Source organism: Oncorhynchus masou, chromosome 2, assembly GCF_036934945.1.
Source record: "Oncorhynchus masou masou isolate Uvic2021 chromosome 2, UVic_Omas_1.1, whole genome shotgun sequence".
Classification (NCBI taxonomy): Eukaryota; Metazoa; Chordata; class Actinopteri; order Salmoniformes; family Salmonidae; genus Oncorhynchus; species Oncorhynchus masou.
Window position 1 is genome coordinate 15,176,694 of NC_088213.1, and position 17,309 is coordinate 15,194,002.

Sequence of the window (17,309 nt, forward strand, 5' to 3'; positions counted from 1 at the left end):
GAAGCCGGAACTGGGATAAGTATGTTCAAGAGTTCTTGTCGGCTGTAATAATAGCGGATACATTTTGTGAAAATAAAGTAAAAATAAATGACAACATAATCACAAAATAGCAAAGTTGGGTCGGGGCTTGCAAACGGCAGCCCTCCAGTACGGCACCATATTCAGCATCATAATACACGGCCCCATGATCTGTATGGACATAATTCTTGGAAGCTGAAAATGTTCCAGTTCTTACATGGCCTGCATACTCACCAGCCATATCACCCATTGAGCATGTTTGGGATGCTCTGGATCGACGTGTATGACAGCGTGTTCCAGTTTCCGCCAATATCCTGTAACTTCGCACAGCCATTGAAGAGGAGTGGGACAACATTCCACAAGCCACAATCAACAGCCTGATCAACTCTATGCAAAGGAGATCACGCTGCATGAGGCAAATGGTCACACCAGATACTGACTGGTTTTCTGATCCTCGCCCAAACTTTTTTTTTAAAGGTATCTGTGACCAACAGATGCATATCTGTATTCCCATGCATTCCCATTGATTGGAGTCCACTTGTGGCAAATGCAATTGATTGGACATTATTTGGAAAGGCACACAACTGTCTATATAAAAGTTCCACTTTTTTTGAAATATGAGACATAAAGATGAGACAATTATAATCAGAAAATATTATTGACATGTAAATATTATTGGTAACAGAATAAATAGCAGAAGAATAAGTGCAGATTAAGTAATGCTGTAATTTAAAATTGTATACCCAATGTAGGCTACTGCCCCTTTAAGAGCTAGAATTGATTTTGTACCCTATGTTCTGATTAAAATACTATATGTTGGTGAATTCTCACACTATTCAAACCCTACAATCGAATAAACAGCTTATGAAGCTCTCTTATAGATGACATCTTATAAACAAATAATCTTAACTAAAAACTCCTCACATATTTTGGAATTTCTGTGTATTCTTGAAAATCGCTTATCAATATCCAAAAATAGCATGTGTTTGTTCTGCGAACCTGCACATCATCCTCTTCCCTCTTTTGTGGCACTAATGTGAGGTGTTATGTCAGGGGAAGGGTGTTGCAGTAGTCTAGTGGGTGGTGCGGGAATAATGACAAGACAACCTGGGGAGCGTTGTGTTCACATTGCCCTGAAAAAGGGAACCGGACCGCGGAATTCAAGCAAACCGAACTCAGACCACCTCTAGAGATGGTCTCAGATCGGTTCACTTCAGGGGCTCCTTTGAGGGGTCTTAGTACCTTTTTTCACACTTGACAATTAAGCGAGATAAAAGTTGTCTGAAAGGGACCAAGTGTGAAACCACCCTGAGATCACATTCAATCTCTTTAAACTCTTGCTTTTTTATTAATTCTAACCCCTTACTGTACACTTTTCCAAACCTGCTATAAGGGCACAAGGCGAGACCCAAATGCAGAGACAGGAGGCAGATGGTTGAGCTCTGATATTTATTATAACAAAGTGTTGTGTCTTTACTATCATTAACTGAAGACTTATACTTTTATCAAACATTCTCTGTAATTAGCATTTCGTGATTAACTAATCAGGCAAATGTAATTAACTAGGAAGTCGGGGCACCAAGGAAAATATTCAGATTACAAAGTTATAATTTTCCTAATATAACTTTTCAGATATTTTAATATCTGATCAATTAGTCTTGTGATTAATTACCTATTCTTTATTTTACCTCACATTAGTCTCATTCCAAACGTCGTAAATTGTTGGTTATCTGCACGAACCCAGTCTTCACTATGAGTCATCCATACATCAATTGTCTTAAATAATTTATTTACTAACTAAGTAATTCACAGAAATGCATAAAATAACAGTAGATAGGTACAAGGAAATGATAACGGCGTGGGATAAACCGGTATGGCGGCTTGGTGGACAAAAATGGAAGTGGGGATCAACTGAGATGAGACACTACAAAGTTGATAATTATAACAAATGCAATGCTAATCGTTTGCACATGATCGCTCACTCATTCGGGAACAATAGCAATCACTATATACACTGCTCAAAAAAAATAAAGGGAACACTAAAATAACATCCTAGCTCTGAATGAATGGAATATTCTTATTAAATACTTTTTTCTTTACATAGTTGAATGTGCTGACAACAAAATCACACAAAAATTATCAATGGAAATCAAATTTATCAACCCACAGAGGTCTGGATTTGGAGTCACACCAGCATATGGTCTCACAAGGGGTCTGAGGATCTCATCTCGGTACCTAATGGCAGTCAGGCTACCTCTGGCGAGCACATGGAGGGCTGTGCGGCCCCCCAAAGAAATGCCACCCCACACCATGACTGACCCACCGCCAAACCGGACATGCTGGAGGACGTTGCAGGCAGCAGAACGTTCTCCACGGCGTCTCCAGACTCTGTCACGTCTGTCACGTGCTCAGTGTGAACCTGCTTTCATCTGTGGAGAGCACAGGGCGCCAGTGGCGAATTTGCCAATCTTGGTGTTCTCTGGCAAATGCCAAACGTCCTGCACAGTGTTGAGCTGTAAGCACAACCCCCACCTGTGGACGTCGGGCCCTCATACCACCCTCATGGAGCCTGTTTCTGACCGTTTGAGCAGACACATGCACATTTGTGGCCTGCTGGAGGTCATTTTGCAGGGCTCTGGCAGTGCTGCTGCTGGGTTGTTGCCTTCCTACGGCCTCCTCCACGTCTCCTGATGTACTGGCCTGTCTCCTGGTAGCGCCTCCATGCTCTGGACACTACGCTGACAGACACAGCAAACCTTCTTGTCACAGCTCGCATTGATGTGCCATCCTGGATGAGCTGCACTACCTGAGCCACTTGAGTGGGTTGTAGACTCCGTCTCATGCTACCACTAGAGTGAAAGCACCGCCAGCATTCAAAAGTGACCAAAACATCAGCCAGGAAGCATTGGAACTGAGAAGTGGTCTGTGGTCCCCACCTGCAGAACCACTCCTTTTTTGGGGGTGTTTTGCTAATTGCCTATAATTTCCACCTGTTGTCTATTCCATTTGCACAACAGCATGTGAAATGTATTGTCAATCAGTGTTGCTTCCTAAGTGGACAATTGAATTCCGGCGCCGACAGAGATGGCCGCCTCGCTTCGTGTTCCTAGGAAACTATGCAGTTTTTTGTTTTTTTACGTGTTATTTCTTACATTAGTACCCCAGGTCATCTTAGGTTTCATTACATACAGTCGAGAAGAACTACTGTATATAAGATCAGCGTCAACTCACCATCAGTACGACCAAGAATATGTTTTTCGCGACGCGGATCCTGTGTTCTGCCTTACAAACAGGACAATGGAATGGATCGCATGCAGCGACCCAAAAAAACGACTCTGAAAAAGAGGGAAACGTGGCGGTCTTCTGGTCAGACTACGGAGACGGGCACATCGTGCCCCACTTCCTAGCATTCTTCTTGCCAATGTCCAGTCTCTTGACAACAAGGTTGATGAAATCCGAGCAAGGGTAGCATTCCAGAGGGACATCAGAGACTGTAACGTTCTGTGCTTCACGGAAACATGGCTCACTGGAGAGACGCTATCCAAAGCGGTGCAGCCAACGGGTTTCTCCACGCATCGCGCCGACAGAAACAAACACCTTTCTGGTAAGAAGAGGGGTGGGGGTGTATGCCTTATGGCTAACGAGGCATGGTGCGATGAAAGAAACATACAGGAACTCAAATCCTTCTGTTCACCTGATTTAGAATTCCTCACAATCAAATATAGACAGCATTATCTACCAAGAGAATTCTCTTCGATTATAATCACAGCCGTATATATCCCCCCCCAAGCAGACACATCGATGGCTCTGAACGAACTTTATTTAACTCTTTGCAAACTGGAAACCATTTATCCGGAGGCTGCACTCATTGTTGTTGGGGATTTTAACAAGGCTAATCTGAAAACAAGTCTCCCTAAATTTTATCAGCATATCGATTGCGCAACCAGGGGCGGAAAAACCTTGGATCACTGTTACTCTAACTTCCACGACGCATATAAGGCCCTGCCCCGCCCCCCTTTCGGAAAAGCTGACCACGAATCCATTTTACTGATACCTGCCTACAGACAAAAGTTTAAAAAAGAAGCTCCCACGCTGAGGTCTGTCCAACGCTGGTCCGACCAAGCTGACTCCACACTCCAAGACTGCTTCCACCACGTGGACTGGGACATGTTTCGTATTGCGTCAAATAACAACATTGACGAATACGCTGATTCTGTGTGTGAGTTCATTAGAACTTGCGTTGAAGATGTCGTTCCCATAGCAACGATTAAAACATTCCCTAACCAGAAACCTTTGATTGATGGCAGCATTCGCGTGAAACTGAAAGCGCGAACCACTGCTTTCAATCAGGGCAAGGTGTCTGGTAACATGACTGAATACAAACAATGCAGCTATTCCCTCCGTAAGGCTATCAAACAAGCTAAGCGTCAGTACAGAGACAAAGTAGAATCCCAATTCAACGGCTCAGACACAAGAGGCATGTGGCAGGGTCTACAGTCAATCACGGACTACGGGAAGAAATCCAGCCCAGTCACGGACCAGGATGTCTTGCTCCCAGGCAGACTAAATAACTTTTTTGCCCGCTTTGAGGACAATACAGTGCCACTGACACTGCCTGCAACGGAAAAATGCGGTCTCTCCTTCACTGCAGCCGAGGTGAGTAAAACATTTAAACGTGTTAACCCTCGCAAGGCTGCAGGCCCAGACGGCATCCCAAGCCGCGCCCTCAGAGCATGCGCAGACCAGCTGGCTGGTGTGTTTACGGACATATTCAATCAATCCCTATACCAGTCTGCTGTTCCCACATGCTTCAAGAGGGCCACCATTGTTCCTGTTCCCAAGAAAGCTAAGGTAACTGAGCTAAATGACTACCGCCCCGTAGCACTCACTTCTGTCATCATGAAGTGCTTTGAGAGACTAGTCAAGGACTATATCATCTCCACCCTACCTGACACCCTAGACCCACTCCAATTTGCTTACCGCTCAAATAGGTCCACAGACGATGCAATCTCAACCACACTGCACACTGCCCTAACCCATCTGGACAAGAGGAATACCTATGTGAGAATGCTGTTCATCGACTACAGCTCGGCATTCAACACCATAGTACCCTCCAAGCTCGTCATCAAGCTCGAGACCCTGGGTCTCGACCCCGCCCTGTGCAACTGGGTACTGGACTTCCTGACGGGCCGCCCCCAGGTGGTGAGGGTAGGTAACAACATCTCCTCCCCGCTGATCCTCAACACTGGGGCCCCACAAGGGTGCGTTCTGAGCCCTCTCCTGTACTCCCTGTTCACCCACGACTGCGTGGCCACGCACGCTTCCAACTCAATCATCAAGTTTGCGGACGACACAACAGTGGTAGGCTTGATTACCAACAACGACGAGACGGCCTACAGGGAGGAGGTGAGGGCCCTCGGAGTGTGGTGTCAGGAAAATAACCTCACACTCAACGTCAACAAAACTAAGGAGATGATTGTGGACTTCAGGAAACAGCAGAGGGAACACCCCCCTATCCACATCGATGGAACAGTAGTGGAGAGAGTAGCAAGTTTTATGTTCCTCGGCATACACATCACAGACAAACTGAATTGGTCCACTCACACAGACAGCATCGTGAAGAAGGCGCAGCAGCGCCTCTTCAACCTCAGGAGGCTGAAGAAATTCGGCTTGTCACCAAAAGCACTCACAAACTTCTACAGATGCACAATCGAGAGCATCCTGGCGGGCTGTATCACCGCCTGGTACGGCAACTGCTCCGCCCTCAACCGTAAGGCTCTCCAGAGGGTAGTGAGGTCTGCACAACGCATCACCGGGGGCAAACTACCTGCCCTCCAGGACACCTACACCACCCAATGTTACAGGAAGGCCATAAAGATCATCAAGGACATCAACCACCCGAGCCACTGCCTGTTCACCCCGCTATCATCCAGAAGGCGAGGTCAGTACAGGTGCATCAAAGCTGGGACCGAGAGACTGAAAAACAGCTTCTATCTCAAGGCCATCAGACTGTTAAACAGCCACCACTTACATTGAGTTGCTGCTGCCAACACACTGACACTGACTCAACTCCAGCCACTTTAATAATGGGAATTGATGGGAAATGATGTAAATATATCACTAGCCACTTTAAACAATGCTACCTTATATAATGTTACTTACCCTACATTATTCATCTCATATGCATACGTATATACTGTACTCTATATCATCGACTGCATCCTTATGTAATACATGTATCACTAGCCACTTTAACTATGCCACTTTGTTTACATACTCATCTCATATGTATATACTGTACTCGATACCATCTACTGTATCTTGCCTATGCTGCTCTGTACCATCACTCATTCATATATCCTTATGTACATATTCTTTATCCCCTTACACTGTGTATAAGACAGTAGTTTAGGAATTGTTAGTTAGATTACTTGTTGGTTATTACTGCATTGTCGGAACTAGAAGCACAAGCATTTCGCTACACTCGCATTAACATCTGCTAACCATGTGTATGTGACAAATAAAATTTGATTTGATTTGATTTCACAGAAGTGTGATTGACTTTGAGTTACATTGTGTTGTTTAAGTGTTCCCTTTATTTTTTTGAGCAGTGTATATTTATGCTCAGTGTGTCGTCGGGATCTCTGTTGAAAAGTTTGTTTCTTTTGGAGAGTCTCTGCTCTCTCTCTCTCTCTCTCTCGTGGTTAGAAAGAATAGTTCAGAGTGACATTAATTCATGTCATTATAGAATAGATGTTTCGGCGGTTGTCGGTCTGCGCGTTCAATGATACCGAATTCCTAGCTGCAGACTAGTAATTAATATCAAGGGCTTGTTCTTATTCTGTCGGTATTGATAGTCTAAGAGTTTAACCACGTGGGATGGTTAAAAGATTCAGCAGTCTGGTCTCAAACCTTGGCCCTCTCGTTATCAAGGTAAGCTGGTCTGTAACCTTTGTCCTCTCGTAATTGAGAGAAACATGGTCTGTTGAGAAATTCTCCAAGGTGGGGGTTTTATTCGGAAGAGCAGAAAAAGGCTGTCTCATGACGCAAAGTCCTGGCTGTGTTCATGGGGGCGTGCCAGTGACTTAATTGAAACTTTACACAGAAATACAATTCTCTCACTTTACATCATTACATAGCATCCCATAATTTCACAAATAGTTTAATCTTTCCTTATTCATCCTGTACAGCAATTAGATGCAAGCCTCAACTGAGGCTATTATATAAACAGCGTTATGGTAATGTGGCCGTATTGTCTCTCATGAGTTTCACAAATTTGTACCAAACGAACCAGTTCGTAGCTGGATTCTTCACCAATCTTTTATACCTTCTCCAGAACATAAATGTTGTTCGGACCTCAAGTTCTGTGAGATGGAAGAAATTCCTTTGTTCTCTCTATGAAAACTTCACTCTCTCTCTATACTGTGGCCATGAGGAGATAATCTCCAGGAATTTATGACCTGAGGTTGCAGCAGCCTGAGTGTAGGAGACAGGGAGAGGGGGATGGGCTTGCTGTACCCAAAGAGGGCAACATCATGACAAACGGGAGTAGGCAAACACAAGTCGGGGACAGGCAAGAGTTCATATACCAGGTCAGTGTCCAAACAGTACCAGGCAATAGGCAGTCTCGAGGTCAGACCAGGCAGGGGTCAGAAACCAGATCAGAGTCCAAAACAGTACAAGGGGATAGGCAGGCTGGTAGTCAGAACAGGCAGGCAGGTTCAGAGTCTGGACAGTTAAGGGTTGAAACCAGGAGGACTAGAAACGTACAGAGCAAGGAAAACCACTGGTTGACTTGGCAAACAAGACGAACTGGCACAGAGAGACAGGAAACACAGGGATATATACACCGGGGATATAATAGGTGACACCTGGAGGGGGTGGAGATAATCACAAGGACAGGTGAACCAGATCAGGGTGTGACACCTGTATGTATTATTAGGTTACCAGGTAGCAATTAAGGTGTGTTTTGAAATAATGACTGTCAATTATTTTTATATACTTTTCATCAACAGGGAGACTTTGAGGTGAAGGTGGACTTGGCAAGTGACACACTACGAGATCTGAGACAGAAGCTCTCTGATGAAAGTGGAATCCCAGCACATGTCCTCCATTACAAGTAATATTATGTGCATATACAGTATAATTTAATCATTTATTCATACATTTAATAACAGAAAAAAGCAGTAAATTAATTCATAAACACAGGACATATAATAATTTTACCATCTATAGTTTCAGTACACCTTTTTTCTCACATGATAAGCATTAACTACTATTATAATGACTTATTTGATCACAGTGATTTTGGAGGAACATTAAGGACTTTTCTATACATTTTATTACTCATAAAAACACATCATTAATAAACCTCGGTACATCTAATGTTTTGACTACATATAGTATCAATATAACTTTCACACAGCATCAGGAGCCATGATAAGCCATCATTATTAAGTCAATATTGATGTTTCTGCAGATGTGAACGTGGTGGAGTTGGACGGACTTTGCTAGATTGTGGAATCAATGAGGAGTCAACTGTGGTCTTTTCTCTGTCCTCCTTCCCTGATGAGCGTCCAGACATTAAGGAATTCTACTTCAATGATGTCGTTCCCTCAGTGCAACAATCCCAGAAAGGACTCAGTGCTTTCTTTTCTTCACTTTATGCCATTGTGAGATATTCCAATATTTATTACACTGTCTTGTTACTGTCATTTTAACCATAAACCATTATAAAAACATCAGATATTTTATTACCATGCTCAGGGAAAGCACACTACAGTGTTCTTTTGCTTGTGCCGTTGGCATTCTAATGTACAGTACTTTGCCACATCATGCATTAACTTCCCCATTATCCTTATAGAACGATAAACATTATGGAGAGGGAATGAACAAAGTGATTGCATACATTCGAAAGCTCAGTGGATGCAATCCTCTGGCGCAAAGTTTGTATCAGCTGTTGTGCAGAAATGAGATTGGAACAACGACCCAGAAGGTAATGCACATTTTGTCAAACAAACTTATACATATAGAATCATTTAAGTCCACAAATGTATTAATAAAATGTATATTTTTTTAGGTTGCCATCGTTGAAGGATTGTACAATCTCTTCAGAGAGCTGTTGCCAAGCCTCCACAAAAGAAGAGGTGACAAAATCATTGAAGACTCAGATGTTTTTGAGAATGCACCAGTGTGCTGGGCCTACCTGCTATCTGAAGCAAAGGTGTGCCCATTGTCTTTTGAGATAACATTGATTAGAGCAGATGTATTGAATGAATATGCATTACACGTTACAAAATGATTTTAATGGGATATTGAGATACTGCATGCACCTCTATTTGTTTGGTAGTTAAAATATTTTTCAGACCAGGAGAATTTCAAAATGAAACAAATGTATCTGTTTTTGTTCTCTACACTAGAAAGAGAGTTCACAACATGAGGTCTATGCACCGATAGTCTTGAACTCTCAACCTGGAGAACGTTTCTGCGACCCAGTTCGAGTACCTGGGTTACCAGATGTCTTTGAGAGAGAGTATGTTCTGCAGAAAATCAAAGGTAAAACATCAGCAGTTGTGGGTGCTTGTGATATGAACAGCAAAATATTTTCTGTACCATCTACATGTGGCAAGGGCCCTACTAATGGGAAACTTCTCTGCACTACTTTTTAAGTACAAGATGATTCTACAGTATGGCAAATGACATCATATCATGTGCCAAATTCCATAGCTCAGGTCAATTGGCTCTAGATTCTAAGCATTGGTTTGCTACATGTTCACCATCAACTGGTGCTATTTTTTACGCAACGTTTCAAGCAGTCCAATCACAAGTTTTGAATCAATAGCTGTGACTTGATTGGCTAACTGCAGCTATAATGTTAGACCTAGGAACGGGTTTGCTTAAACTGATGGACATGTGCCTTTAGAGTTAACATAACTTATTAATAGAGGTGATGAATGTAGTTTCATGTCAATCAATGTTTCCTTCCAAAATTACGATTCTGTTTGGAACCCGGCATGGCAATGTTAATTGAATTTTGCTCTGATAGTCCAATATAGTGGGCATATACAGTCAAATATGAAGTTATTGGCACCCTTGAAAATTACATTATTTTATACTAATACAATTGCTCAAAATGTTTTCTTTAACAAGTAATACAAAATATCTAAAAAAGATAGGTGTCAAAATGATTGCCACTCATGTTTTCAATACTTTGTGCACCCTCACCTTACGAGGATAACGTCAATTAGCCTTTTTCTATAATGTTTTATGAGATTGGAGAACACATTGGGAAGGATCTTAGACCATTCCTCCATACAGAATCCTTCCAGATCCTTGATATCATTCATCTGTGCTTATGGACTGTCCTCTTCAATTCAAACCACAGGATGTCAATGGGAGAGACTGAGATGAAAAGTTGGTAGAATCTTATTCAAAATGATTCACAGCTATAATGGCTACCAAAAGTGCTTCGACCAAGTACAGTGCCTTGCGAAAGTATTCGGCCCCCTTGAACTTTGCGACCTTTTGCCACATTTCAGGCTTCAAACATAAAGATATAAAACTGGATTTATTTTGTGAAGAATCAACAACAAGTGGGACACAATCATGAAGTGGAACGACATTTATTGGATATTTCAAACTTTTTTAACAAATCAAAAACTGAAAAATTGGGCGTGCAAAATTATTCAGCCTCCTTAAGTTAATACTTTGTAGCGCCACCTTTTGCTGCGATTACAGCTGTAAGTCGCTTGGGGTATGTCTCTATCAGTTTTGCACATCGAGAGACTGAAATTTTTTCCCATTCCTCCTTGCAAAACAGCTCGAGCTCAGTGAGGTTGGATGGAGAGCATTTGTGAACAGCAGTTTTCAGTTCTTTCCACAGATTCTCGATTGGATTCAGGTCTGGACTTTGTCTTGGCCATTCTAACACCTGGATATGTTTATTTTTGAACCATTCCATTGTAGATTTTGCTTTATGTTTTGGATCATTGTCTTGTTGGAAGACAAATCTCCGTCCCAGTCTCAGGTCTTTTGCAGACTCCATCAGGTTTTCTTCCAGAATGGTCCTGTATTTGGCTCCATCCATCTTCACATCAATTTTAATCATCTTCCCTGTCCCTGCTGAAGAAAAGCAGGCCCAAACCATGATGCTGCCACCACCATGTTTGACAGTGGGGATGGTGTGTTCATTGTGATGAGCTGTGTTGCTTTTACGCCAAACATAACGTTTTGCATTGTTGCCTGACCAGAGCACCTTCTTCCACATGTTTGGTGTGTCTCCCAGGTGGCTTGTGGCAAACTTTAAATGACATTTTTTATGGACATCTTTAAGAAATGGCTTTCTTCTTGCCACTCTTCCATAAAGGCCAGATTTGTGCAATATACGACTGATTGTTGTCCTATGGAAAGAGTCTCCCACCTCAGCTTTAGATATCTGCAGTTCATCCAGAGTGATCATGGGCCTCTTGGCTGCATCTCTGATCAGTCTTCTCCTTGTATGAGCTGAAAGTTTAGAGGGACGGCCAGGTCTTGGTAGTTTTGCAGTGGTCTGATACTCCTTCCATTTCAATATTATCGCTTGCACAGTGCTCCTTGGGATGTTTAAAGCTTGGGAAATCTTTTTGTATCCAAATCCGGCTTTAAACTTCTTCACAACAGTTTCTCGGACCTGCCTGGTGTGTTCCTTGTTCTTCATGATGCTCTCTGCGCTTTTAACGGACCTCTGAGACTATCACAGTGCAGGTGCATTTATACGGAGACTTGATTACACACAGGTGGATTGTATTTATCATCATTAGTCATTTAGGTCAACATTGGATCATTCAGAGATCCTCACTGAACTTCTGGAGAGAGTTTGCTGCACTGAAAGTAAAGGGGCTGAATAATTTTGCACGCCCAATTTTTCAGTTTTTGATTTGTTAAAAAAGTTTGAAATATCCAATAAATGTCGTTCCACTTCATGATTGTGTCCCACTTGTTGTTGATTCTTCACAAAAAAATGCAGTTTTATATCTTTATGTTTGAAGCCTGAAATGTGGCAAAAGGTCGCAAAGTTCAAGGGGGCCGAATACTTTCGCAAGGCACTGTATTACCTCTGGGGCGTGAAGACATACGCAATCTTTGTTTTTGTATTTTTTTTAAAGTAGGAACATTTTCCTCTAAAAATATTTCACTTTGAAAAATGTGGAGTAGGTTCTGAATATTGGTAGGAATTTTTATTTAATTTATTCCCTTTTTTAATTACATTTTAAGGCAGCATGTGAAGACCGTGTGCAAAGGCTCACTAGCGACTATCTTTTTTAGATGTTTAACTTGTTAAACAAAATATTTTCCCCGAGCAATTGTATTAGTATAAAATAACATAATAATAAAATAAAAAAATGCATATAGCTTGGTATTTGTATTTATTTTATACTGTGTTTTTTGCTCATCTATTTCAAGGGTGACAATACACTTGGATTTGACAATCGTGTCTTTTTCTTCCAGCACCTATAGGTTGATGTACATTTTCAGTTGATCATGTAATTAGCAAAGCTTTTTCTGAATTTTTTTGCCAAATCTTCATATTTTACTTACCTCAATAGAAGTTCTTTGTTAAACTACAGGCTTTATGGAAAACCCTGTGAAGTAAACAATGCATGGAATGCGAGTATGAAAACCTGGACAAAGAATCTTTGAAAAATGTTGTTTTAAAGTGTTTAATCCTAAAACTAAACACAGATCTTTGAGTGATATTGTTGCAGTATAAATTGGATAGAAGTATTGGTAAGCTATTTGGGGATGTTTTTAGAGAATCCTAGCAAGCACAATCAAGGGCTTTATATAGATAATGTATTTTAATTCATAGTCAAACCCAGATTTAATAGTACTACACCTATGTTAATGATTGTTGAGATGTGTAGATGACTGCACTGAAAGAGTAAGGTAATGTTGTTTTTAGATCTTGTTTGTTCTATATACAGTACCTTGCAAAAGTATTCAGACCCCTTGGATTCATTCACATTTTATTGGTTTCCCAAGTGGGATTGAAATGTTTTTAATTAGTCAACAATCTACTCAAAATATTCTAATGTCAAAGTGGAAGATTATTTATTTATTTATTTAAGATGAATACAAATGTGATAATGAAATATAGTCATTGCACAACTATTCAGCCACTTTGTTTAAATTAGTTCAGGAGTCAAATTTGGCTTAACAAATCACATAATAAGTTACATGGACTCGATGTGAAATAATATGGTTTGATATGATTTTTGAATGACTACCCCTTCCTCTGTCCCCCCATACATCTGCAAGGTCCCTCAGTCAAGTATTACATTTCAAGCACAGATTCAACTACAAAGACCAGAGAGCTTTTCTAAAGCCTCATTTAGATGGGCAGTGATTGGTAGATGGCTAACAATAAGAAATCAGACATTGAATATGTCTTTAAGCATTGTCAAGTTAATATTTATTCTGTGGATTATGTGTGAAACCACCCAGACACATCAAAGATCGTCGTCCATCTGAACTCTGCTGCAGGACAGGAATGAAACTGCTCAGGGATGTTACCATGAGGCCATTGGTGATTTTAAAACAATTACAGAGTTCAATGACTGTGATGGGAGAAAACCGAGGATGGATCAACAACATTGTAGTGACTCCACAATAATGACTTAAATGACAGAGGGAAAAGAAGAATACAAATATACATAATAAAACATGCATCTTGTATGCAACAACGCACTAAAGTAATACTGCAAAAATACCTGTGAAAGGAATGTACTTTTTGGCCAAAATGCAAAGCCTTATGTTTGGGCAAATCCCACACAACACATCACTGAGTAACTGCCTCTGTATTTCCAAGCAAGGTGGTGGCTGCATCATGGTGTGGGTATTGGCAAAGACTAAGGAGTCTTTCAGGATAAAAGAAACGGAATGGAGCTCAGCACAGGCAAAATCCTAGAGGAAGACCGGCTTCAGGCTGCTTTACACCAGACACTGGGAGAGGACTTTACCTTTCAGCAGGAAAATAACCTACATCACAAGGCCAAATCTACACTGGAGTTGCTTACCAAGAAGACTGAATGTTCCTGAGTGGCCAAGTCACAGTGTTGATGTAAATCTGCTTGAAAATCTATGGCAACTTTGGCAAGACTTGAACATTGCTGTCTAGCCATAATTCCCAACATTTAACAGAGCTTGAAGAAATAATCTTTAAAAAAAGTTAACATTTTTCTTACACTTTGACATTACAGAGTATTTTGTGTAGATGGTTGACAAAAAAAATACAATTAAATCCAGAATGGCGCGTCTTTAATGAGTTGGACACCAAGTGAGTCATTCATAAGAAGAAGAGACGCCGCTACAGAGGTTGACGAGCCGGATGCCAGGCGAAACTGTCGATAAATGGATAGTCTACCTTTACCCTCCGTTCTACTGGTGAACATGCAATCAATGGAGAATAAACTGGATGAGCTGAATTCGAGACTATCCTATCAATGGGACATTAAAAACTGTAATATATTTTTTAGCTGAACAAGGACATGGGAATATATACACTTAGCTGGGTTTTCCGTGCATCGGCAAGACAGAACAGCAGCCTCCCGGTAAGTTCAAGGGGGTTTGGGTGTGTCTCTTTGTCAACAACAGCTGGTGCGCGATCTCTAATATTAAGTTAGTCTCAAGGTTTTGCTCACACTATTTACCAAGAAAGTTTTCATCTATATTCTTTGTAGCTGTCTATTTACCACCACAAATCAATGCTGGCACTAAAACCGCAGGCAACGATTTGTTTAAGGCCAAGTAGATTAGTGGTTAGAGCATTGAACTTGTGCCTCTGAACAAGGCAGTTAACCTACTGTTCCTAGGCCGTCATTGAAAAGAAGAATTTGTTCTTAACTGACTTGCCTAGTTAAACAAAGGTAAAAAATAAATAAATAAGCAAACAATGAAATGCTCATCCGTGGGCGGGGCGTCTAGTGGCCGGGGACTTTAATGCAGGAAAACTGAAGTCCATTTTAACTAATTTCTACCACCATGTCATACAGTGGAGCAAAAAAGTATTTAGTCAGCTACCAATTGTGCAAGTTCTCCCACTTAAAAATATGAGAGAGGCCTGTAATTTTCATCATAGGTACACTTCAACTATGACAGACAAAATGAGGAAAAAATCCAGAAATCACATTGTAGGATTTTTTATGAATTTATTTGCAAATTATGGTGGAAAATAAGTATTTGGTCACCTACAAACAAACAAGATTTCTGGCTCTCACAGACCTGTAACTTCTTCTTTAAGATGCTCCTCTGTCCTCCACTCGTTACCTGTATTAATGGCACCTGTTTTAACTTGTTACCAGTATAAAATATACTTTTTTGCCCCACTGTATGTTCAACTAGAGGGGGAAAAACCCTCTAGATCACCTTTACTCCACAAACAGAGACACACACAAAGCTCTCCCTTGCCCTCCATTTGGAAAATCTGACCATAACTATATTTTCCTGATTCCTGCTTACAAGCAAAAACTCTTAACAGGAAGCACCAGTGACGCACTCAATATGGAAGTGGTCCGATGAAGTGGATACTAAGCTACAGGACTGTTTCGTTAGCACAGACTTGAATATGTTCCGGGATTTATCCGATGGCAATGATGAGTATACCACATCAGTCATGGCTTTATTAATAAGTACATCGAGGACATCGTTCCCACAGTGGCCATACTTACATATCCCAACCGGAAGCCATGGATTTACAGGCAACCTCACTGAGCTGAAGGCTAGAGACGCCGCTTTCAAGGAGCGGGACACTAATCCGGACGCTTATAAGAAATCCCACTACATCCACATCGTTGGATATGGCAGGGCTTGCAAACTATCATATATTACAAAAGGAAACTAAGCCACGAGCTGCCCACTGACGCTAGCCTAGCAGATGAGCTAAATGCCTTCTATGCTCACTTTGAGGCAAGCAACACTGAACCATGAATGGGAGCACCAGCTGTTCCGGACGACTGTGATCACGCTCTCCAGAGTCAATGTGAGTAAGACCTTTAAACAGGTTAACATTCACAAGGCCGGATTACCAGGATGCGTACTCAGAGCATGTGTTGGTCAGCTGGCAAGTGTCTTCACTGACATTTTCAACCTCTCCCTCACCCAGTCTGTAATATGTACATGTTTCAAGCAGACCACCATAGTCCCTGTGCCCAAGAATGCCAAGGTAACCTGCCTAAATGACTACTGCCCCGTAGCGCTCACATCTGTAGCCATGAAATGCTTTGAAAGGCTGGTCATGGCTCACATTAACACCATCATCCCAGAAACCCTGGACCCACTCCAATTCTTATACGCCCCAACAGATCCACAGATGAGGCAACCTCTATTGCACTCCACGCTGCCCTTTCCCACCTGGACAAAAGTAACATCTACGTCAGAATGCTGTTCATTGATGACAGCTCAGCTTTCCAACACCATAATTCCCTCCGAGCTCATCACTAAGATAGGGACCCTGGGACTGAACACTTCCCTCTGTAATTGGATCCTGGACTTCCTGACGGGCCGCCACCAGCTGTTGAGGGTAGGCAACAACACATCCGCCACGCTGACCCTCAAAACGGGGGCTCCTCAGGGTGGCGTGTATAGTGCCCTCCTGTACTCCCTGTTCACCCACGACTCCAACACCATCATTAAGTTTGACGACAACACAACAATGGAAGGCCTGATCACCGACGACGAGGAGACAGCCCATTGGAAGGAGGTCAGAGACCTTGCAGTGTGGTGCCAGGACAACAACCACTCCCTCAACGTGAGCAAGACAAAGGAGCTGATTGTGGACTACAGGAAAAGGAGGGCCGAGCACGCCCCCATTCACATCAAGGGGGATGTAGAGCTTTAAGGCCCTTGGTGTCCACATTACTAAGGACCTATCATGGTCTAAACACACCAACACAGTCGTGAAGAGGGCACAACAAGCCTATTCCCGCTCAGGAGGGTGAAAAGGGTAGTGCAGATGGCCCAGTATATCACCAGGGCCGAGTTTCTTGCCATCCAGGAACTCTATACCAGGCCCTAAAAATTGTCAGACTCCAGCCACTCAAGTTATAGACGGTTCTCTCTGCTACCGCATTGACCCCCTCATTTTATTAATATTTATTTGTGTTTTTTGCACTGACTGTCTTTCACAGGCTCAATGTACACTCACTGGACTCTAACCATACACTCACACATATTACACTGACACACACGGACACCCAAACAAAACACACGCATGCATATTGACACCACACACACATTTCACATACGCATTCACATTT

At 42.0% G+C, this 17,309-nt stretch overlaps 1 protein-coding gene across 6 annotated transcripts in view; it reads left to right on the forward strand.

Moving 5' to 3' along the window:
• The window catches only part of LOC135555798 (uncharacterized), a 67,174-nt gene that overhangs the window by 20,170 nt on the left and 29,695 nt on the right, over positions 1 to 17,309 (forward strand). For all 6 annotated transcript variants that reach the window (XM_064988536.1, XM_064988556.1, XM_064988563.1 and 3 more), the window contains 5 exons: positions 8,034 to 8,137; positions 8,498 to 8,690; positions 8,882 to 9,013; positions 9,098 to 9,241; positions 9,438 to 9,573. In XM_064988536.1, the coding sequence (XP_064844608.1) occupies positions 8,034 to 8,137; positions 8,498 to 8,690; positions 8,882 to 9,013; positions 9,098 to 9,241; positions 9,438 to 9,573 (709 nt within the window). The remainder of the gene's footprint in view (positions 1 to 8,033; positions 8,138 to 8,497; positions 8,691 to 8,881; positions 9,014 to 9,097; positions 9,242 to 9,437; positions 9,574 to 17,309) is intronic.